Raw genomic sequence first — 25,087 nt, 5'->3', positions numbered from 1 at the left:
TCAAAATGAATTCCTTTCTTCTCACCTGCCATAGTCTGTTCCAACAACTTGTTAGCCCACACAGTTGCATTGTAATGTCTGGGAAGATTCCCAGCCGTATCTGCCTTTCCTTGAAGAGCTGTACCCTTGGAGCAGCCAACATCATTCATGTTCCTTAGGTCCTAGGGAGAAATTCCAATTAAATATACTACTGTTCATTTATTTCTACTTTGTCTTCTCATCTCACATTACCATATATGATGGAATACGCTTTCTTTTTGTTGATATTTTGCTTATCTTCAGTCCAATCTTATTTTAGTAAACCATACATGGGATTCAACTCCAGAGTCATGTATGTTTTCTGTGCAGGAGGCATCTGTTTCCCATTGCAGTCAGTATAGCTCAGGGAATAGTTTAGCTCACCCAAAAATAACTTGATACTTGGCCAGCTGAATCACTCATATAATGCCATTCATTTTAGTGGGAGATTTGACACATGCTTTATGTGTACGTGCCTAAATATAGGTGTTTGGAGTGAATCCCATTCATTCATTCATTTCATTTCATACAGAAGTCGCATAGCTTAAATTCAAATGAAGTTCATGGAATCCTAATAAAACGCATTTTTTTCCATAAAAAACATTAGGCTTGTGATAATCTTGAAGGCTCTTGGATAGTCTTATATCAAAATGAACTGTTACTGCTTATATGAAACTTCTAAATCTTCCCCAACCATTTTAAAATTCTTAGGGCATGTGTGTTTGTGTCCTCCTAAAATGAGAAGCACGAGGGTAATGTGTATCTCATGCAAATTCATGGATGAAAGCATGATGTTGCTGAAATAACATGAAATAACTGCATCTGAACTAGAGTTTGTGGATAGCATTGCATTTATGTTACTGCTAACACTTGAAAAGAGCTATTGTATCAACAGAAACTAATCACACACTGCCTTTGGTGCAGAGGGATAAAAGACACGTTGGTTACATATAACAATTTAACCATTTCCAGTCCTTCTAACTGCTTTTCTGTTCTCATAGTACTGCATGGAAATGCTGTGGCTCAATGTGTAGTCAGTGCCTATTTTTTTTTTTTTTGTATTTCCCCTGTAACTTGGGAGGTTTCTCAATGTGAAAAGCAGAGTGAACTTCTTGTCTCATTTTAACTTTGAAAAACTGAGTTCTAATAATTAAAGTGGAGGTCTTACTGCTTCAGAGCCATCAAAACTCCTCAACTCATATGTAGTCATCAGTTGAGTTGAAGCTTCTTTATGGAAGGAAACACTCAAAAGGAGAACAGTAACCTCTGCTTACACGATAAGGAGCAAATCTGCCTCTTGCTTTGCCATGGGAAAGTTGCTTCTATGGAAAATTGCTGTTATTCCTGTGATCAAGTTTGTTTATCAGGAAGATACTGAAATCTCTACAACAGCCATGATAATGGATGATACTGTTTTAATGAAGATCTTAGTGCTTCTTTTTGCTTCAGAATGAATAGTAATGACAATCTATGCTGCATTCACAGAAAAAATGACTGAAAATATCTTAATGAAGGTTGAAAGGGTTGTTGATTATTGTGTGAAAAGCTGTTTCAGAGCATAAAAAAGTGCTTTGCAAGTGATGGAAGTGCGTGTGGTTGCTGCATGTTTTTAGACAGCCGTGCCCAGTTTAATTAATGACACTGAAGTATTTGGAAATGCATTTTTAAATACAGCTATATTACAGTTTTAGGTTTCTGTAGACAGCGATGGGCTTATGTACTTAATGAAGAGAAATGCCTGTGATAATCCCAATTCTAGTGTAATAACATCTCAAGAAACATCTCCAGACATGTCTATCAACTGCCTTAGGAAACAAAATGCACCGTTTTAGTGATCTGTTTATGTGTCAGTGAAGGGTAGCTGTTGTGTTTAGAAAAGAAGGGTTTGTTCTTGCAGCAAAGCAATACACAGTGGTCAAGGATTGAATGCAAAGTACTTTGTTTTCTCTGAAACTGGAGTCCAGTATAAAGTATAATTTCCTGGAGGAACAGAAAACACAATAATGTTCTCATTCTAGCAAAAAAATAAAAATGTGCTGATGCCTTAACATACTTTATTTATAAAGTAAAAATGATATATTAAATAAGCTACTGCCTTTGCTCTAAGTAAAATCTCACATCTAAGAAATATTATATTTGTCTGGCTGAGGAGAATCCAAGCAAAGTATATGTCTTTTAAATTTACTTTTGAGATTGACTTTAAAAGTAATATTTGGAATAAACAAAATGCAGCACATAGAATGAATTTCCAAGAAGAATTCTCAGAAAGGAGGATCTCATTGCTCAAGAATGAATCATACTTAATTAAGTAATATACATTAATTGTGTTTGTTTACTCTGAATTTCGGACTCTGAATTGTAGTAGCATTTCAGTTTTCTGCTTCTATAGCCAAAATAGTGCTTCTTGCAAAACTAAAAGTATCTAAAAGTATTACAGGCTTTTTGTATTACTAGCAACTGGATTTTGGAAAGATTCTGACACATACTAATGCAGTAGAATAACAATACTGCATTAATTCTGGAGTTTGTCTTCACTTGTATAGCCCCAATATTTTGTTGTTAGTAAAATCTGCCTGTTTAAGTTAATGTATTTGAATGAGATTTTGAGAGGACTTCAATGCTAACCCATGTTTTGGTTTGGTTTCAGCTGTGGGATTGGGATCCTGGTGCTTCCACATGACCCTGAAGTATGAAATGCAGGTCAGTATTCATAAGTAGCTGTGCATCATTTTAGATCCACATCTCACTACATAGGCATATTATAATTTCTTTTCTGGATGAAACTCACATAACACAAGTTAATCTAGCTTAAATATAATTGTCTGTTAGTCCCATTCTCAGCACATATCTAGTTTGGGTCTTGTTTCACTAGATATTTTCACTAGTAGATATAAGTATATATTCCTGTATATCTGAAACAGATGCTGTAATTAATTGTTTGCTTTGGTAGAAAATACTTTATACTTTAGGGAATCATGCCTTCTTTTTACTAGGCATGTTATAAAGTTCCTATAGCTTTTGCTAAATAGTAGGGAATATAGATTATTGTTTTGAATTGTATTTGCATTGCATTTGTTTTGTTTTAATGTGTTCTTATTATTGCTCTGGATGTGCCTGTGTCTAGAAAGCAAGAGATGAGTCCCTATTTCTGTCTCTTGTTTTGTTTTCAGGTCCCAGTATTTTCCCTTTTCTAAAGGGAAGTCTTGTGCTATTTTAGATTTGAGAGGAATAACAAAATTCATCCTTGGTTCAAAGTCAGGCAGGATTCAGTTCAGGTTAAGAGAAGCACATCTAAAAATCTGTGCTCCCAGTATAGTCAATGGAGTTGCAATTAATGCAGCTGGAATTTAGAAAGCCATGGCCACTGGTTTGAATCCTGGTTCTCTGCTGACTATGATGGGACCTGAAACACTTCCTCAGAGGAGCATTCTGTTGCCACCAGATAAGAATATCTGGTGATTTGGGGCATGAAAAAGGTTTCTAGATCCATCCCTCCTCTCTCAACAAAATAAAACTTCTTGTAATTTATCTCTAATCTCTGAGACTGCCTCAGATTTTCCCCTTTCCACCTCTGTTCCCTCAGCTCTCCATTAATCCTGCCACTGCTCACATCATTTTTCTTGCACATATGCAGAGGCCACCCTGTATCCCAGATCACTGAAAAGATCCAGGATTCAGACATTCTAGGGAATCTTTTCGCATTGGGAGCCTTTTTTAACTCACACAACTGCTGCTTATGGCATGGTTTATCAGAGCAAACCAGGGGCCTGTGAACTGTGATATAAAAAAGGGGACAGAAGCAGATGAGGGAGAAGGCGAATTTCTTCAATCATCTTTTCCCTAGAATAAAAGGCTTGGTGTGAGACAGGATATATTTGTTATTTTGGCAGCCTAGCTAAATCTGCGAGTGCTCCTTAATTACACTGCCTGCTAACTGGTGAATGGCCAGAGAGGAAGCAGTTCAACCAGTAAATAACCTTTTCCTGTTCACCTTATTTCTTATTATAATTAAAGTCAACATTGGTAGCTGTCTGAAGAGAATTTTTTTCTGAGCTTTGTTTTACCATCTTAATATTGTAAATTTTTTTTTTTCTGAAGCCATCGCCCCTATTCTCTTATTCTCCTGGATTTTTCCTTTTATTTGTAGGGAAACTGTGCTATATTGTGGCTTGAAAAACAATGGGAAAAAATGCTAAATCAGCTTACCACATTTCCTTCTCTCCATATTTCTTCTGTGCTCAAACATCCTGTTAACAGGATTTCTTTAGGGATGAATTCCTTTCGATGAAAGAGCCATTCTCTTAAGGATCTTTTGAGAGGCTCTTTGCTATTACCTTCGTGTCCCTGAAAAGCTGCCAGCGAATGAACTTAAAAGTGTAACCAACTGTCAAAGTTTGAAAATGTTTGCTATATTTCTCATTTTTCCCCCCAGATTTCTTATTTTGAGGTATTAAGGCACACTTTGAAGTAAAAAGTGGCATGAATTAATCCTACAGCTAATTCAGATCAGGCTAGATGAGAACAGTGTTCAATTTCTAAATAATATCTGTTAGGATATAGCTAAATTTAGCTGTGGCTTCTGTTGTTTCTCACTCTAAGGCTGTGGTGTAGCAAAGAGATAGAAAAACCCTCCACGGGCTGCTTAACAAGCCGGTCCTGCTCTTGTGTTCCTGACACTCCGTGGTGACCCTTGCAGTCCCCATCCCAACCCTGCACGGGTCCAGGGACTTAAAACAGCAAGATTTTATTCCCTTTTTCTTCAAGGTGAGTTTTGTGCTGGTTCAGCTCTCTGGACTTGCTCATCCTGGATCAGATGAGCGGGACTGGAAGCTCTAGGAAGGCGGATAAAGAAGCAACACGTTCCCTTTCGCTGTGTGCTGGTCACTAGATCTGCCTGGCTGCGTTGTGAAACATTCCCTAAAGTTTCCGTGACCAGTAACTCCCTTTTTTTTCTATATAAAAGTTCAAAATTAAACGAAAGTTTTTGCCCATGCAGTTAGAAAATAAAAATGGCCCCAGCTAACAAGAATCAGGATGTATGAAAAGGGTTATGTTAGCTGGTATTGCTCTTAATGCTCTTCCTCGTTCAAAAAAAAAAAAAAAGTGAATTTATTAAATACCTCTCACCAGTAGTAGGAAGGGACAGAGACACAGCTTAAAAAATGTTGGGGGAAAAACACCAAAATCAGTTTGCACCCAATTCTTCTCCAATTTTTCTTGTTCTTTGGGAAATTTGAATCCTGCTGGCAGAGTCAGATTCTAAGTTGTGAGTATTAACTGTTGCTTGACATAACTGGAAATTAGAGGCAGTGAATCTTATCTGTCTGCATGCTTTTTCCTTTTCATGATTTTCAACCCTCTTTCAAAAGGAAATCGGCCAACTATAGGTTTATACTCTAGGTCCATCATTTTTTAATGTTCTTTGTTCAGCAAAGCTTTAGAAAAGTGATGCTATGATGTAGTCATAAAATATATATGCATGATGAATTGGAGTGTATATGTAGCTATTCTTGAGCAATCACCTTTCTTGTGTTTGCTGCAGTCCACCAAAATTAGTTTGTAGAGTCCCTGGAGAGCTTCCTGTTTTAGCTGTAACATACCAGTATTTTCCTACAAATAGTATAAAAATAATTGAACGCAACAAAACGGCATTATTTGTCAGTCCTAATTTGAAAAGAAAAAGTCTTTTGAGTTAAAAATGTAATAAACTTTCAAAATTAGAAAATAAACAGATGCACACCCATCACAGAACACTTCTTAGGGGAGTAAAGTTCTATTTTATGCTATGGATAAAAAATCTTGTTACAGATCCTTGCATAGAAATACTGAAATATCTTGACTATTTTGGGTAGGTTCTAAAAGGTGCAGTCCTGTTTGATATGGCTTTGAAAAAACATTTGGTAAATGCTTAAAGAGGTAAAAACATTGAAAATGGCATGATTCTTTTCATACATGGGTTTCTTATGAAATGTAGTATTCAAAAGGTTCATTAAAATAAGCTTACTAGTGAAGCTGCTAATTTCAGTATCTGAGTAGGATTTGATGTGTATTCGAGCACAGTCAGTAAGGTAGATATCCAGATGACTTAAAAACTCTTGTTTTCTTAAAAAGTGTCTCTCCTTAATTAACTTACCCAGGCGTCTGGTTAAAAGCAGTTTTCATGTTTTGATGTCTCTGCTTTTTGTAGCTGTTGGATGAACTGCCAATGATATACAGTTGTTGTGTGTTTGTCTACTGCCTGTAAGTATTTGTTAAATGTTTTTTTTTTCACCTCGAATACTTTTGAAACATTAATATTTGTAATACAGGATATGCAAAGCCCAGTCTAGTGCTCAGTGAAGCTGCCACTGTGAAACTTGAAATGTTTTTAATGAGATGTCGATTTTGCCAGCAATAAAGCACTGTGATTTAGCCATGAGAGCAACAGCCTGGCTGTAGTCCAAGCTCTTGCTAATTTAGAGATCTCATCCCAGTATTTGCTTAGCAAGAAAAAAAGACACTTGTTAAAGTCTAAATGCTGTATACGACCAAAGTGTAGCCTCGTTTAGGATATAGACTGCAGAGCTAATAAAACGACCTGCAGTAATGCCTACTAAATTACCAGCACTGTGACTTCTTGGAGCTGTGGTTCTAGGATAGGCTCTGCCTCCAAATGTGAATCTCATACGTCTGGTTAAACCGGCTTTCTCCTTGTCTCTAAAATTAAAAACAAAACCACAAAAAAATAAGAGCTGCATATATATGTGGTAGAGGGTATCCTGAAGCATTCATTATAGCTGTGTGCCACAGCAAGACATTTTTCTCTGATTTAGTGACAGAAAGTACAGCATTTTTAAGAGCCAGTGTGCTGCCTTTCCTACCTGTTAACACAGGGCCTAGGTTTAACATGATTTGTTCTGTCACTTGGAAAATCTCAATGTTAGAAGACTCTCTGCAGACAGAAAATGTCTTGTTTTCCCCTGTTTGAACATATGATCCAATCTTCAGCTGTTGAAAACCCGAGTATCTTTGGTGAAGGTTTCTGGCAGCTGAAGTGGATGCTGCAGGACTCAACCCACGTCAGTATAAATTACTATAAATTCGGGCTGTGGTTTGTTCAGACATGGGACTCGTGGAGATATTTCCCTTGTAGCTGAAACTCCCCTGTCTCTTTGAAATCACCTTTGCGTTTCTTTTGCATGATTTGAATGTGGTTGAGGAAAGAATGGCAAGAGACTTTAAAAAAAATGTTTGAAATAATATTACAGGGTAGTTGCTCTGTCATCTTCAAAAGCACTGGAGTCTGTTACTGCATATGTAGCTCTGATAAATTCTTATGCAGGTGTGCTTGGTAGTGACTAAAATGTTCAGAAGAATGAGTTAATCCTTGGTATTACGGAAAGCAAAACAAGAGGCCTTTAATAATCTTTTGGTTTTCTTGAAGGTGTCGTTCCACACAAACCCTCTCCTTACACATCATTTGGTCCTACCAACTCTCAGGCTCTGTAACTACTTCAGCAAGTTGCTTTGGGACATAATGCACTGTATTGTAATTCTTTTCCTAGTTATTGCTACATTTTTCTTCCTTGTTTCCTTTTATCCTTTCACAGTTTGCAAACGGTTTTCAACTGTGATAATAAACTAGACATATGTTGCTTCATACACAATTTCCTCTAGGCCTAGTACATTTGTTCTTAAAGTTCATTTTGTTCTTTAATTCTTTTTTTCTTTTTTTTTTTTAATGATGGCGATACGGTCTGCAAGGTGGGTGCAATTCCCTCACAGCCATGACTGAAGTGTAGTGCTCGGATCTTGAAGCTAATTTTAATTAGCTGTTTTGCATACCAGTAGCAATTAGCAGTTTTTACCTTCCACTAACCCCAAAGTAGTAAATAGCTGCACTGCAACTATAGCAAAGCCATAAACAACTTGTGATTTTTAACAGATCTCTGGAGTTTGCTGATTTGTAAGTCAGGCCCTTTCCTGCACTGACTCTTAGCTCACAGACGTAATAATGTTTTCTTGGCAGCTGTACTGCGTTTTAATCTCATTTCTAATTTACCAACCATTATTATCCCTGAAGCACCTTCACAAATGCTCTGCTTCCCAGGCTACTTCTATGGCCTGGATTATTTTTTGTATGTTGTACATAAGCCTATGGCTTTTTCACAGTATACTTCATAACCATTTATTGGTAAAAGTATGAATTTCCACATGGAAATGACAAATCTTTGGAGGGGAGCCATGTTTCCTTGAAGGACCTAAAATTTATTTGGGTCAGTGTTCTTCCAAATATATAATAATAATATATGCCTTGAAAAATATGTCTTTTATGTCCTAAGTGAGGAATGTTATTGCTCTTCTTTGTTCTGTTCCAGGTATGAATGTTTCAAGTATAAGAACACAGTCAATTATCCGCTGCTTTTCCTGTTAATAACATACAGTGTTGTCGTCAGCATAGTAAGTGCCTTTCTCTAATACAGCGTTTTCACCTGTGGGTTGGTAGTTCTGTCACTGGAGGAGTCTTGTTCAGGCCATACTGAATCTCTCACTTCCAGCCAAGAAGGCTAAATTATTCTTTTAGTGTGAAAACCTGAAAAAAATCTGTAAACAAATATGATTTTAAAACACTTTATATAGAAAAAGGAAGAAGAGAGGTAGTAATGCAGGTCTTGATCAGGGTTGCATGGAAAACACTTCTGATTTTGCCTTTTTGTGAAACCTTAGACAAAACTAAATAGCTGTCTAAGTCTCAGTTTAACTCCTCTAAAAATAATGAGAATAATCCCGTTCAATGGACTGCAAAAGGTACACAGTGATATACAGTCCAGTGCATTGACTGGCACTTTAAAACAAGAGCCAGATCAGGAGAGAAACGTAGTTCTTTCTAAACTTGGAAGAATTTTGATGGTATCGTGGTTAGCTTTATTCTGTTCTCCAGTCAGTGTATTCCCAGTCTGAATAAAATGCCTTATCTACTCTCTGTCAACCACAGATGGAAATGTTCTTTAAAAAAATGGTTTTAAATAAAAATAGCAGAAGTGATTTCAAGTCTTGTGCCTTTAGAGAGCTTGACTGTTCTGTCATTTATGTTTCTTTAAACTCATGCCATGTTAGGAGTCTGGTGATAAATAGACAGACACTTAGGATTTTATTCCAACAGAACAAATCTTCATGATACTCAGATTAACAATAGGATAATTCTCTGCTTTTTTTTTTTTTTCAGGTTTACTTAAATTTGAAAGAGCCAGTATTCCATCAGGTAAATCTTGCTCTGTTGGAGAAGCTCATCTTGTTTCTCTTTTTAGAGAAATGTTTTATGGTATTTTATAGTTGAAAGGAACGAAGGGAGAATGGAAAGCAAACTCAATTTGCTGAGTGTTGCTGCCTGTCATGTTGCCAGCCTGTGACTTGGTCTGCAAAACCAGAATGTGTTTAATGTGCTTTGTTTGAATATTTGACCTAATATTTTTATTCGGTCACTGGTATAATAAAAGGTGATCCTAACTATAGTGTAGGTTCCCCTAATTAAAAGTAACATATAATATAAATGAAGGTGTGTGTGAGAGGGAGGGAGCAATGAGTTCTCATCTGGTTTATTCTGTTAGTGCCTGCTGTGAAACTGTCCCCAAGCATAACATGGCTTGCGTGACTTAGCCACATTTTCTTTTGCCTCCTTTAGTATATTAACATTTCTAACAATTCTATTTTGTGTAAACACAAGCTGAATTTACACACAGACATGTCTATTACGGTTATATAGTAGACAGGTATTTGGGTCTTGGAGGCTCAATGATGCATTTGGTTCCTGTTCTTTTGCATTAGCCTAACAGTGGTAATGGGCATTCACTGCCTTTTTGGATTGGATTTGCCTCACTTGCCTCTTCACAAAAGATTAGAAATCCTGCTTGCTTATCTGTTCTGTGATTTTTTTCCCCTTTTATAACTTTATGATTAGGGATAATTACTGAAAAATTGCCAAGGAAAAAGCACAGAGCTCTTAGCAAGACAAAACTTTAAAGCCTTAATTTCTGAAATTGGTAGTGCCATCGCCTGTCAAAAAGCTCCTGCTGGACCAGTATTAATAAAAAATGATATGTTGTTCCTCTTGGTGGGTTAGTAAAGGGCTGCTGAGTAAAACTCCCTCACAAAATCAAAAATCTTTACCTCTAGATTTAGAAGAGAAACTTGCATGCTGCTTTCAATCATATTAATCTGATACTTTCTTTTTTGCCCCTACATTTTTGCTATTTTTGGCAATAAGATATTGGCCAGGGTTAAAATGGCAATTTCTAGTGCTTTTACTGAACTGTTCATAAACCTGAGCTTAAATGAAATTCTTTGAAATAATTCTGTTACCAACAATGGCAGAATTCATTACTGATGGCGGAGTATTTTATTTCATAAATCAAATATCCTTTCAGTATACATTTATTATAATAAATATATTACAGCTTTGCTATACCCTGATTTGATGTTTTCCCATAAATACTTTTCTTTGTTAAAGATATTAAGGCAATAGATAATATGGCTTCTCTGAAAACACTAAACTGTTTCCCCAAAGCTTGAACTTTTTGCATCTGGTTTGTCTTAGATTCAGAACATGAATTTCATGTTATAATTTATCCATGAGGAATCAATGTGGAAAAGATTTAGACATATAAAAGCACTGGCCTCTTTACAACAACTCTTTCCAAATTGATTTTTATAGAGTACATATAGTTATGGACAAATTCCAGCTGTTCGAGTACTGCACTGATTTTTTGCATAATATTCACAAACTATGTGGTAACTTTAGAACATTTTTTCTGACTGCAGTTAAGCAGGGTTATTTTCTTAATACTTGTCCTTCATTTTGGAGTGAACCAAAAAATCTCTATATTATTTCTGTAAATATTTCCCAACAGAATGGATTGTGCAGAGTTAATGTAAACTTGAATACATGCATGAGTCGTGGTTTAACTCTTAATCTCAGTCTCCAGCTCTGCGGGAAAGCAATTTTAGGACATAAAACAGCATTTGATTCCTGCAGGTATTTGTCTGTATTCATCTCCATTTATCAGCCTTGTAGAAAAGGGAATAACTGCATGGCCAGCTCTAAACTGTTCATCATTTCAGTGCATTTCTATTGCTGTCCTGTTAGGGTAAAGAATAGAAAAGTGTCCTATTATGTTCAGTAGCCACAATCGAAGCCTCATTTTTCAGTGAATTATTTCCCACTTTCCTTCCCAATTTATTCCCAGCAATTGCTCACTGCCAGCAGGAGGGGATTTCTGCTTGTTATTCTTGGTAGGGTAACAACAGGCACCATCTCTCTCCATTCAGATATTGCAGATCTTTAGGGTCTCCATCTTTCCCTTGTGGGAGGAATGGGATGTGCAAATCGTGAACAGATGGAGACTGCATTTTCTTAGTAGAAGAAAATATTTGTCTGACAACCCACCTGTTTTGGCAGGGGGTTGGCATCTTTGTCTGTTCTTTGGAAATTCGGGGGATTTTGTTTTCCCCATAGCTTTTATCAGTTAAAATACCACTGACCCTTACAAGAATATATTGCTTTGCTTATATCTTATTCTCTGTTACTGCCTAGAATAGCACTGAACCAGCCCAAGTGCCACTTTCATACCTGTTTCATAAGCCAGGATCACTGTCCAAGGAAACAGCTATATCCTCTCCTTTTCTTCCCGTCCAATGCCAAAATAAAAAAATTAACTCTGTGAATTTCACTGAGGAGCTAAACAGGTTAAAGTTCTCCTTGGGATTAGTTTTAAATGAGATTAGTTGCTCATCTCTGTTTACCACGTATGTATTTGTGCTTACACAAGGGAAAGATGTAGGGAGGGATTTGGCTGCTGGTGTGGACTAATGCTGGACAGGTAGATTGAAGACCATCCTGAAAGCAAAAGAAATGACCCTGACAGCTAAAAATTTAGACTCATGTCCTACAAGTGACCTTCTTTCCAATAAAAAATAGCATGGGTAGCTATTACCTACATTTTTTTTATCTCGATTTAGTTGCTTACTGCATAAAATATGCAGGCTTTACATCTGCAGTGATCAAAACCTAATTCATCTAGTTGGTCAGGTTATGTAAATACCATTTTCTTTGTATAGCTGCATGTTACAAGACTTTGAAGCAAATTTTGAACAAAAATAATTCAAAGAGTAAATATAAATCAAGATGAAACGAAAGCTCGTTGTGGTTAGCTGCTTTTTCCACATTAGGAAATGTGGTTAAAAAGCTGCCTTTTGTCTAGTCGCTACAAAAAACGCTGAGTTTGATGTCCCATGAGAAAAGAAGCAGGCTGGAGAAGTACATCCATGTAAGAACTCCAGAGAGGGTAAGGGAGCAACTAGTGGCAAAATGCAAAAAGAGATGATGAAAAGCAGCCTCTGCCCAGACTTTCTCCAAAAAGAGAAGCCTGTGGATGGTGTCCGTGATGGCATGAGTTGTAAGACATGGCTGAGTACAGTGGAGGGTGCCTGGAATACCTTGAGGACTGCAATTACAGGAACAGAGGATTGAGTGCCTGCATGTATTTGTTTATCACAGCTCAAATAGGACCAGTGAGTTTCCAGCATCCGTGATGAAGGTAAAGCACAAATACTGCTGGATTTAGCAGTTAAAATGACTTCGAAGAAGGGAGGAGAGGAGGGAAGACAGAGAAAGGGAGAGACATCGTGGGAGAAAAAGGCCTTTCATGTGGCTAGATGAAAAATGAACCAACAGGATTATCCTGCACAGATATTTTCAATGTATAAATGCAAAGAAGGAGTGGGATGATTTAAGGCAGGGTGGAAAGTGTATATGGAAATACATATGGGAACCTGAAACTGCAGGATTTATCAATAGAAGAACAGTTCTTCTCCAGGGTGCAACCTTTTCAGATTTATAAGACTTCTCATTTGGGGAATCCCTGTAGACCCTCTCAGTGTCTCACAGCTCTCCAGAGTCCCCCTGCTGCTAAGGCAATCCATAGTTGAAGGCTTGTGACTTAATATCCTGTGCCTTTAGCAGAACATGTTTCTTGCTTTCTAGGTTCAGGTTGCCAGGCAATCTGTTAAAAATGACCTTTTCAGGGCATGTCTTCACCATGGAGGTCTTGATATTTTGGCATCACCCTGCTCAAAACCACGGATAAAGCTGAGCTCTGGAGAGCTGCTCCGTGCAGCAGCAGCAGAGCCGTGTGTCGCGTTACCCCTCTCCGTGCATTTAAATAGGACTAAACCAGGTGCAGGTCATCCGAGTTAGCTCTGGTAGCTGTCTCCTCAGTGTGTTTGGACAATGTATAGCTATAATTTTGTGGAGTTCCGAAATTCACTGTCATGGTGATGATTTTCCTTCATCTCTCGTCGCTCGGATTTCTTCCCCAGAAGCCTGGGAACACCCAGAAGTCGATTTCTTTTGTTGTAAACCCCAGGGACGATGTCCAGCCTCAAGGATTTGAGATAACTGCTTTTTGATAGCTGGTTTGTATATTAATATAGAAGTGGTGGCCAAAAACTCCAAATCCCTCCACGTGGTTCTCAATGTCTGCACTAATTTTTAAGGCTGACAAGTTGACATCACTAGTAAAAGAAGGACAGAAATCCAAGAGCACGAGGAATAGCAGAAATCACAGGCTCTTGAAACTTTCTGCACTAGGCATGAGGATGGATAACCTGTTTTTTGCACTCTCCTTGGTGTAGAATCTCAACCTCGCCTCTGACATGTGCAAGAAGTGAATTTATACAAATAATTTAACTACTTACATGTTAATCTCTGAAAATGCTGCCAGCTAGTGCCCAAATGCTTCCTTTCTGATTGCAAACTAGGAGCACACTTGTCCCATGTGTATTTTTTTCAGGTAGCATATAAAATTGCAATAAAATTGAATAGTTTATAATAATAAAATTGAAAATAAATAATAATAAATAATAAATAAAATATTATAATAAAATTGAAAATTGGTTTCAATTGCAAAATCAGCGCCCCGAAAGCTGAACTATCTGCAGCTTTATTTGTATCTTTAGCAGCAGAGAGGGAACTGCCTAGCGCTAACTCAGCGTGATGAGGTGCTGCCGTTTCCTTTTGTTTCAACCCAGTGCCAAGGTGCTCATTTGCCTTCATGTAGGAAGGCACTTTGAGGCAGAATTGCACAGAACGAGCTTTGCTTCTCATCTGTCACCAAAATGATGTGTTTAGCTAAAGCAGCAGAACAAAGGAATCAAGAAATGCAAGACTTGAATAAGGTGGGGCTTTTGCTTTCTGTTTCCTTGAGTGCAAAGACAGGACCTGATGAATTTGTTGCAAAAACAGTAAATCCGCAGGTGGCAGAGGAATAAAAACAAGCTCTTTTCCCTAAGGAACAAGCGAAGCTGCATCGCTCTGCTCCCAGGGCTCTAGTGAGAAACGGTTGTAGCGAGACACCGTGACATGCTGAGACTGTACAACACCTCCCCGGTGCCTTCCCCAGCGTGGCAAGGAGGACAGGAGCGTGCAGAGAAGATCAGTTTGTTGTTGCAGTCTTTCACAGGCTTTTAAACACAAATGTGTTTTACTGCTAACAACCTCTTTGTGTAGGGAGCGGAAAAGGCAAGAAATTGAAGTGTCAACTAGGGGTATATTTTTCCTCAGACACTGTACGGCTTATTTCGTTTTTTTTTCTCCTCCCTCCAACACAACTTCTGCCAGCTGCTGGCAGCTCTACAAGAAAGCTTCCCTTTAGCTTTTGCCCTTTCATGCTTTCAGCATGTTGCAAAAAAAAAATAGCATTTTACCCATGTTCTGTGGGGGCTTTGGGCTGGCTATAAGACATGTTTCCCTAGCTGCTCTTATCACTATTTTTGCTCTTTGTGCAAGCGAGTTGCACCATAAAAGCTCAGAGATGCCCATGCTGTTACCCAGTGCGATAGAAATGGGTTTCTTTGCAGGGAGATTTTTCTGCGTCAGCGCAGCAGACCTCAGCAGTCAACACTGTAGGAAGGAGGACGGCAGCAAGAAAATGGAGTAGAACTGCCTCCTGGGCTGCTTTTTATGAGTTTCTTCCTCAGTGCCTTCCCTCTCTTGGAATAAATTACTGGAGTTGTTTAGGAAAGCAAAATAGGCTCTTCCCAATGAGATTCGCAGGGTTGTTGACTTCCGAAGTTAGTGTTTGGCTTATAGGGGGATCTTTCCATCTTCAGCTTGGGACTGATAAGCACTTGATACTCAGGCTGTGCCTAGCAGGACTTTTTCTGGTTAGGTGTCATGACCCAGAAAGGGGAGTGGGAATTAGTTAGCTTTGCATAAGGGTTGGTCCTGAACCAATTAGCCTTCCAAACAATTGGGTTTTGGAGCTGAGCACAGCAGCAGAGTCGAGTTACTGGAGTTATCTGATCTCGCTCTGAGTGCAAATATAGGGCTGCTTCTGCTGAATGACTTACATAGTCAATACTGGAGCTTCGTCTTACCTGTTGGGTAAGAATTAGGACTGCACCGTGCATTCTACGTCTATATATACATTGCTAATATGGTGTGTGCTACTAACCTTGTCCCTGAAGTTCATATGAACTTGGAATTTGCATGTATGTATTTTTAAAAGGTGGATTTTATTTCACATCAGTTCTCCAGTCTGTGTTGTATTGAATGGCCAAAGGTAGGGGTGTTTTCACAGGATAATCATAGCTGAATGCCCTAGTTACAGTAAAATAAGGACTAGTCCTTGCCATGAAGCCTAAAAGAACAAAAGGAATGAAGAAGTCAACAGACACGTTAAAAACCCATCGTATTGTTAAAACTCGTATGTAAATATGCTACTTCTGTGAGGCTTAGGCATTTTTAAGCAAAAGTTTCTTATTTCATTTCATGCAAAGCAAGGAAGAGTCAGATGAGAATTAAAAGCAAAAGTGAGAAAGGAAACTCAGTGGATGGAGAAGCAAAGGACAGAGAGGAGCTGTATTTCTTCTATCTAGTTGGTTGGTCTTGAGCACGTTGTTACGTGGATCCTAAGTTTTTGAATAAAGGAAGGCAGGGACATTGAAAGATCTTAAGACAGACAAGAAATAATCGCTTTAACCTTTTATATAGTCAAGTCATTACATCAAACTCCATTAAACGCCTACATTAAGCCAGGTTTTGATTGTGTGCTTGTTCGGAAAATACAACTTTCTCACTTTATCATTACAGTCCTAGCAGCCTGTAATAGTTCAAAATAAAGTATTGTTTAATGGTCGTGTTCAGCGTGAGCGTGCTGCAGAGTCTGTTCAAGATTTAGCTTTCAGTAAAGATAATGAATCCGAAATATCAATGAAGGAACTATGATTTTAATGCAGAAGAGGTGATAGGAGTGACTTAACCATTTTGACCTCAGGATGCTTCCTGAGTGCCACCTAGTGTTGGCTTTTTAAGTCAGAGAAGTAAAACAGCAGTTCTACACAACTGAGTTTTCTTTTACTTACATTAACAGCATGGACATAATCATATTTTTATTGGAGACTTTGGGGGAAGACTTTGTTGGAGAGGCATTGGGGGGGGGGGGAACTCTTTTCTTGAGACTGAGAAATAAAAATCAGCAGAGATATCAGGAATTTTTACTTCTGTAGTATTCTGTGTATGTATTCCTTATGGGTGTGTGTTTTGTTAGTGTTCCTTGAATGCCACTGTTGAATTCTGTCTGTTTTTATTTCCAGATCATGTATGGAACACTAGTCTCCATTATAGTTCTACGATCTGTGTATATAGTATTATGGTAAGTAGCCATTCAATTCTTCATTATAATATAGGCTAAAACTTAGTATTTGCACCTTTTTTTTCCTGTGAGGTTGACTTGAGAAATCAGCATTGACAGACTTTCTGGGTCCAGGTATGTGATGCCAGCTCCAGTGTGCCCTTCAGTTGGAAGGGAATGTCTCGCCTCCTTGTATTAATACTTGTATTAATATACTTGTATATTAATACTAGAGATTTAAACGATTCCTGCCCTCTGAGCAGTTGGCATTCTCATGAATATGGAGATTGTCTCTGAAAATTATTGATTTCTCTATACCACATCTTAAGCTACATGTGTCTTAGGTTAAGCATATAACTGTTCAGGGACACAAGGAAAAAATTAACAAACTGTGACTTTAAAGCAGACTCATTGAATCAACTTGCAAGTATACTTTTAGTTCATTTGATTTAACTTTTCCTAGGAAATCTTAACAGACCCAGCATAAATGTTCACAGACTTTAAGTAAATAAATAAAATATGTGTGTTTTCTTTTTGCTGTTGGAACAATTACCAGTTTAAAGTCACTTTTTGAACCTATTCAAATTCTAATCCTAACCTAGAGATCTAAACTGATACTGCCTTTATTCACTTACAAAGGAACTGAGTTGAATCAAGTTCCAGTCACTTTAATTTTGTGTTTGCACAAAGATTTAGTACAGGTCTAGCAATTCAATGTGAATTTTATGCATGTCTGGTTTAGACAACCCTTTAGGGCAGCTATCTTTCCAGCTTTGCAAATTCCACACACTCATGTATGGTCATTATTCCTGAAGTGTTATTCCTTTTGCTGTTTTCTGTCGCTATCAATAACACAACCATCCTCTCTCCCAGGGTTTCCTGTTAGGTTTTCTTCAGCAAAGTCTCTCTTTGATGTTGCACCTACTTTATTTCCCCCTTGATTGCAGTTTTTCTGGAATATATTTTCTTCATTAGCCACATCATGACAGCCTGGCCCTACAAAGCCCAGTTTCTCCCTTCAGTTGTGCTGTTGTAAACCATGATCATGAAGTTGAGATGGGGAAGGAATTTTAAACTAATTCTGCTGCTAAAGAAGCAACGTCAACCCAACAGTGCCCTTTTGCTTCTCTGCAAGTCAGCCCTACTTCCATTTTCAGATTTGCTTCCTCCACATTGTTAAGATGTGCTTTTGTCTCTCAGTTTATCATGCTAAAACTTGTCCAAACCTGTATTAACTTATGTATTTCTGCTTCTTTTCGATCTTTTTTCCTTAATATGTGATATTAGCTTCCTATCACTCATATTGCTTAGTGTAGAGCTGGAAGTCGGTCCAAGCACGAAAACCTCGAAGGAACGGCACGTTTTTCCTTCCAGAATTCTTTGGAGCAAGACCTCTACTTCCTTCTGTTCTCATTTGCAGTCTATATCTGGCTATTTCCCCCTATTTTTCATCTGGTTCTTTGGGTTTCTCCGCTTCCTTGCCAAGATTATACCTTGGCACATGTTGTCATCTGTTCGCAAACCATGTTCTCTTGTATTAAGTCATGCCAACCTCTCACTTCTTCACAAAACGACTCCATTTATTCCTTGAACAATTTCAACTATAGGCACCTAATCACCAGCATGTACAACATACCATTTAATGCTTTCTCATGTCCTGGGTTTGCTTGTGTCTCTAGAACACTCATTCTGAGTCAGAAGTGTTACAGTTTGACTCTAGCACGTGGTACTCCACACATTTATTTGACTAAACAAACACTGTTTGGGCCAGTTTATGTTGGCAGTGTTCTTGTTGCCAATGGGTACATCACAAAACCTGTCTGTTTTACACATTTCTGTTGCTTCTGCTCACATTGGTGAAGTGTGGAAAAAAAGCAGCTCAGGAATGTGTTTTAACATGAATTCTAAACTGTGTATTCATAATGCTTAAAAATAACATAAACTGCATTTTGTGGTAGCCTCTTGATATTTGTGGGGCAGGCTTGTTTTATTAGAAATGAATAAATGCCTCAAATGTTCGTTAGGATGTTAAAGATTCTTGACCTGGCTAGAATGCAAAAAGGGAGGGTGAGTTTATTAATGATGCTCTTAAGTTAATCTTTATGTTTTAAACAGTTTATACACTATATGCACAGTTTATGTGCATATAGTAATATTATGTATGCTAAAAGCTGTGTCTTGAACTAAATTTTGCAATATTTGTCTTTCTCTCTAGGGTATACCCATGGCTTAGAGGTCTGGGCTATACATCTTTAACTGTATTCTTAATGGGATTTTTCCTCTGGAATGTGGACAACATTTTCTGTGATAAATTGAGGTGAGCTCTTTCAATTTGTCGAGCTAGTTCTCAATAATCTTTCAGCACACAGCTTTGCTTTCTCTGTGGAGGATGTCCAGATCCATCTTGTGGCGTGTGTGGGACATTGCTATGGAACATTCGCTTTGTTCATGACTAGATTCAGTGCTTAGCAGCTGCTTTATTTATTTAATAGGTTGCCTGATGATATAACTATTTGCAGTGTGAAATACCTCAATTTCCTCAAAGAAAATTTGAAGTGTAATGGAAATTAGAGTAACTTAGTGCCAAATTATAACAAGTTTTCTCCAGTTCAGCTGGTTCAACAATGTTGATTTTTCATCATCTTTCACTTTAGTAAAGTTCTGAAGCTCTGAATTGCTCAAACAGCACTTACTGACTGGGGTTATGTCACCCCTACAGTGAAACCAAGGGTAACTATTAACCTATATTCCCTTAGACTGCTTCTCCCTGGCTCTGGATATGCACTCAACTGTGTTCCGACTGGCTGTTGGAATGACATCCGAGTGCATTGCCTGCACGATCTGCAGAGCTGCCTTCTGGAAGGCGTAGACAGGGAAGTGTCCTATGCTCCAGTGGTGCTCTACAGGCTGGATAACTAGGGAACAAAGCACAAGGCAATGCAGAGATTTGTAATCCCTGGATACTTGTTGCTTAGCCACTGATGGAGAAGAGTTGTTCTGCCATAGCCTTGTTTCTGCTTATTTCTGAATCAGAACTCATTTTTTTTTCTTATCCATGAGCAGAATTTTTGTAGCTGATATTTCTTTTCAACTTATATTGAGTCAAGGATTTGTGGCATGCTGCAATCTACTGTTCACACTTCATCCAAACAAGTTTTTTATCCTGCTTTGCTTTCTGCTTTTGTTTTACTTCAGGAAAACAATAAAAGCAGCAGTTTTGCAGGTTAAATAAATACCTGATGTGATGTATTAGTCACCAATAGACAGCAGCTGTTTAAGTGTCTCAGAATGAGCAGCAACTCCACGAGCCAATTCATTGCACTTGGCTGCCATGCCAAGAAGAAGTCCCAGCTGACCCTGATCTTCCTGTTCTCCATCAACATACACTGCTGCACACTTCAACTTGTGGGGTACAGGATGGTCCTAGTAGGTTGGTGTAGCCTTAGATCAGAGTGTGCGGTAAGGAAGGAGTCTAATGTGTCCCATCTGTCCCTTTTGGCTCCGTAAACCTTGCACTGTGTTAGCCCAATTGGAACTTCATTGCAAACGAGTTTTCTTGAAGCTTCCAAAAATGAGTATCGCACACAGTGCTTTAAAGAAACACTTGATAGAACTGGCATGAAGTTATTTGCCAACACGAGTGGGTGGGTTTACTTTGCAAACTGTGGCATCAGGGCTGATTTTTGCAGCTGCATCAGAGCAGTGGTGAGATCATAACCCTCAGCTCATAGAGCTGCTGGAGGTCCATGGGGCTTTAGAAGTTGCTCTGGACTCAAAGATTACACCAGCTGCTGAAACACTGTTTTCCATCCTTGTTCTGCAAAGGGAAAACATGTCAGTATAATTCCTATTGTGCTTGCTGAGTTATGGTGCTGGGGAAAATCAGCTTGTTTACTAGCTTTAATCAGATGTCTGCAGAGCCTCTGAATTTCTCAGAGTGGTGTTATAACTGGAACCTTTGGAGAAAATAAATTCCAGTTCCATGTAATTTTTTTTTTATTCTCTAAAGATCTTGTGAATCATCCACCCACCTGCTTTTTTTGTTTTTAATATGCAAAATTGTACTTGGATTCTGTTTATGTTTTTCCACATTTCATAAAGTCTGGAGCCAATTAAAAAAAAAAAGTGATAATTCTGTAGCACTTGGTTTCACTGTGTGATTCATGAGCTTTTGAATCTTGAACTTTGAGTTTTTGTGCCATCAAAATGCCACGAGGCTGTGCCAGGAGTGACAGTTCTGGTGTTCCAGTATGTCATTCTTGGATGACTGAATCGTGGCTCTGTGTCCTCCTCTGTGACTGGAGGACTGGACTCCTCTGTGACTGGAGGCTCTGTGTCCTCCTCTGTGTACTGGAAACTCAGTAGCAGCCCAGTTATGAGCACTAAAACATCACACACTAAATAGCTATTAACAGCAGCTACATGTTTTTCTTCCTTGAAACCTGCAGTCACTGCTATTTTCCCTTTCTCTTTTGGCCTGATCATATGTGAATTATATGCCAAAAAAGAAGACAGTCACGTGTGAACACGTATTCCACCATCAACCAAAATCAGCATTATTATCAGCAGAACTCTGTAGCGAGCAGGGGAAAGACTGACATTTCAGGTCCTTCCCTTTCTTTTTCCATCTCCATCTTCTGGCCTCTTGAGCAGCTCATTCTCCATAACAGTTAGAAGATTAAGCATTTTGGCAAAGCATTTTGGACTCTTCACCTTCTGTTCCTCACTATCCACCCATTTTGTCCCAGTGTAGTGTGCAACAGAAAAAGGCAAGCAAAGCTCCAATGGAGCTGGAGAGTAGGTGACATGATTATCAAAAATGAATCAGTGGTGTCTTAGGGAACTGGTAACACATGATCTGACAATTAAACAGTGCTCTTTGAGATTGCTTGGCTTTGAAAAACACACGTTGTGGCATTTCTTTCTGCAGGGCACTACGAGAGAAGATGCCTCCTGTTGTGGGAGCTGTGACACAGTTTCATGCTTGGTGGCATATACTTACAGGCCTGGGCTCTTACCTGCATATCCTCCTGAGGTAGGAAATTTCTTTCTTTTCTGAAGGAGGTAGGAATTTCTCTCTTTTTTATGATTTTTAGTGAGTTTTTAGACTCTTTACGTATTCTTCAAAATGTAATCAGTCTTTAAATAGTCCTGGGTCTTTAGGGCGATGCAATTCATACACAGGAACCCTGTAGTAATTACACTGAAAATATATTTGACAACAGGTTGGTTTGAAAACATATGTTATTAACACCTTTCTCTTGTGTAGCGATGCTCAAGCACTTACACTTGTTTAACTTTAGAAGTATTAACTAATCTTTCTGATAGCAGCTATCACTCATGAAAATTTGCAAATTTTACACTATAGAGCAGGAAAGTGATGGGTGAAGTGGTCGAAACTGAGGTGATTTTACCAGAAACAGAGGATACCCGTTTTAGAAATCAGCGATTTGGGGCTCTGTTTTTGGTCTGTAGCACCATCTAGTGGCATGAGACCTGAAACTGGAATTTACTGTGAAAACTGAAGAATTTCTATAGCTTATCCATTATGTAATGAAAGCTCTTTTAGCACTTAACTAAAACTATAAAATAATGCCTATTTAAGAGGTGTATTCTGAGTGGTTTAGAAAACTTGATCACATACCAGATTTTCTATAGTTATCAAGCATAAGTTTAGAAACTGACTAGTAAAATGAAAATGAAAGGAAAATAAGTACAGTTCCAGCAGTTGCTCTGATAGTGGGTGTTTGGGGATTTGGTTGTTTCATCTTCCTGGCATGTGATTGCTCAGAGAGCAACCCTGCCTCATTTTGTGGTACACTGATGTATTTTCATCCTTCCAGAATGGCAAGGTCTAGTCCCCGTCTAGTCCCAAATTCACTTTTCTGGGTTTTTCTCTTCTAGGGGCAGGGTAAATTCATTTGCTATTCATAGTCCAGAACTAAGTGATTTGCTGTAGGCTCATATGTCCTAGGTAGAACGACTATCCCTGCAATCACAGAGCTTTTTTTTTTTCTAGTTGGAAAATTAAACTGGAATTAGTAGTACATCATTATTATTTATATGTTGTGTTATATGTTTAATCTGAAGCATGCCTTTCCTCTCTTCCTTAGTTTATACACAAGGACACTTTTTCTGAAGCACAGGCCAAAGGTGAAGGTAAGCAACCAATTTTTTGTGTCCATTGATGCACTATAGCTTTCAGATGTCTTGTGTTTGAACATGCATTGGGGTCCAGTGGTTGTCCTTGTTAGGGTTCTGTCTTTGATTTCTACACGGATCCCAAGAAATATGCTTGAAATTATGTCAATGGTATTTGATTTCTGTTCCAAAAAAATCATTCCCCTTTCCCTATTTCTCTTTTAACAGTTTGTTTTTGGAATATGGCCTGTTCTTCTGGTGGAGCCACCCAAGAAACTTTGATGGAGATGGAGGCAGCTGCATTGAACCATCTAGCCTGGCTGAATTAGAGAGGCTCAACAGTTACTACAGCTGAAGTGTCAAAATTATGGATGAATTCAAGCACCCCTGGTATAAAAGGACTTTTCGCTGTCACTTGGCCTCCCAGCCAGACCAGAGTGAAGAGTTGACATGTTAGGGAAATAGCATTTAGTATGGTTTTATTCTAAGTTGTTTAAAAAAAACAAAGAAAAAAAAAGATTAAGACACAATATTTTTATGTATATATTGTATAGCTGATGATACTAAGCTAATATTTCGTGCTGGTCACAGAAAACTAACCATTTTATGAAGTGGATTGCATACATTTTTCATTCAGTTGTTGTTCTTTCTGTGGTTTAAGCTAATATTAGTAACTGAATGATAAGAATGGGCTGTTGCTGGCCAAGCTGGGCATCCTGTGTGGCCTATAGTGAACTGAATGCTTAACCTGAACTACTCTAAACTTGCACTTTTATACAGTTAATGAAGTATATAATGATTTAGGGCTTTATTCTATTTTGCTTCTTCATTTGCAATTATATTTTAAGCAAAAAGGTTGGGATACATAGTGCCATTTATTTTATTTTGCACTAGGCTTCCCTTCTCAGTATAGTTCAACTGAGATAAGTGGTGGAGGATGTTCCAGGGTATGATCAGGAGAAGATACTTAAGATGGAGAAACCTTTATACTGGTTCTTTTTTGGTGTGTGGAACATTAATTCCTAATTTTTGACTAGTAGTTGATCTATCAGGAGACTGCAGGGTCCTTGGGGTGACTGTATAAACACAACACTTCTATTCCTTATAATTATTGCTTCCATGCCTCCCATTCTCTCTCCCCATATCCCATTTCTACCACAGATTTACAACCTCTTCAAAATATGCTAGTGCAGCTTTGAATTCATGTCTTTCCCTTATTTTGCAAGTCTTAAAATATCGGTCTGACTTCCTGAAGCATTACCTTATCTGGAAATATTGAACAGAGAGTAAAAAACAGGACTTATATTGAGGATACCCCAAAATGTAATTGACAGCTCTTTCCTTCTTAATCTTTCCGTGACACAGTCACTCTGTGGAAAGTTTGAGCTGACTCTTTATGACCGTCGCTTCTAAAACCTTTAGGTTTTCACTGGGGATAAACCCGCTGGGTTTTGCTTTTTTTTTCTTTTTTCTTTTTTTCTTTTTCACCCATGCAATCAAAGTTAATAACTAAGCATAAAGAAAACACTGAACTAACTTTTTTTTCAAAATATACCTCATATCAGAGGCCGTGGTTTTTATCCTCCAGACTTTGGGCTCACTATTGGAGCCTGTCTGTGGGCCTCCTAGCTGCTGTGCTATGCAATTTGCATCAGCTTTTGATGCTCTGAGGGTCTTAATCTTCTTGACATAAGGGGAAATGCTCAGATTATACGAGAAATTCCATTCTCTATTAATTTAAAATCCAACAGTACCAAGGCACATGAATCCAGCTATAAAGCTATTCCCCACATCAAAAAGTCAAAGCTAGCATAAGCGTCCTTGCTTTGACAGCTGAAGAAGTCAGATTGAAATCTGGATTATAGAATCAGTTTTAATTAAAACTCTCTCTTTGGTGTGTTCGTTTTTGCTTGGAGCTTAACTGCATCCTCCATGTACATCAGTAGCACCTCCACCAATGCCAAACTCCATGTGAAATCCTGAGTCTTGGTCATGGTGACGGACCCTGGACCCTTGGGATTGAGTTAGATCCAAACAAGGCTGGAAAAAAAATGCCTGGTTCGGAGTGATTCAGTGAAGTTTAAGCACACATAGCAGTGCATTTTGGCCTGTAATGCACACACCACTGTGAGGGTCTCCGAATGCTGCATTTAAAAGAAATCTACTGCCAGGAGGCTTCCGTTCAGCAGACAAGGCCGATTTGGGGGTTCTTCAGCAGAAAGAGGTTGAACCACCTATCACAGTGGTGAGAAAATGCTGTC

At 38.4% G+C, this 25,087-nt stretch overlaps 1 protein-coding gene across 1 annotated transcript in view; it reads left to right on the top strand.

Annotated features, from left to right (window-relative positions):
* The window catches only part of ACER3 (alkaline ceramidase 3), a 43,451-nt gene extending 19,386 nt beyond the window's left edge, over positions 1-24,065 (top strand). Inside the window, exons 3-11 of the mRNA XM_010223687.2 lie at positions 2,666-2,718; positions 6,206-6,258; positions 8,376-8,457; positions 9,224-9,259; positions 16,648-16,706; positions 18,901-19,002; positions 21,616-21,720; positions 22,799-22,844; positions 23,055-24,065. Of these exons, the coding sequence (XP_010221989.2) occupies positions 2,666-2,718; positions 6,206-6,258; positions 8,376-8,457; positions 9,224-9,259; positions 16,648-16,706; positions 18,901-19,002; positions 21,616-21,720; positions 22,799-22,844; positions 23,055-23,108 (590 nt within the window). The 3' untranslated portion in view covers positions 23,109-24,065. The remainder of the gene's footprint in view (positions 1-2,665; positions 2,719-6,205; positions 6,259-8,375; positions 8,458-9,223; positions 9,260-16,647; positions 16,707-18,900; positions 19,003-21,615; positions 21,721-22,798; positions 22,845-23,054) is intronic.
* The last annotated feature ends 1,022 nt before the right edge of the window (positions 24,066-25,087 follow it).

Source organism: Tinamus guttatus, unplaced genomic scaffold, assembly GCF_059628265.1.
Source record: "Tinamus guttatus ecotype Peru unplaced genomic scaffold, ASM5962826v1 Tinamus_guttatus_pri_ptg000602l, whole genome shotgun sequence".
Lineage (NCBI taxonomy): Eukaryota > Metazoa > Chordata > Aves > Tinamiformes > Tinamidae > Tinamus > Tinamus guttatus.
Note: the sequence above shows the minus strand (reverse complement) of the source record. Positions and strands in the feature narration are given on the sequence as shown.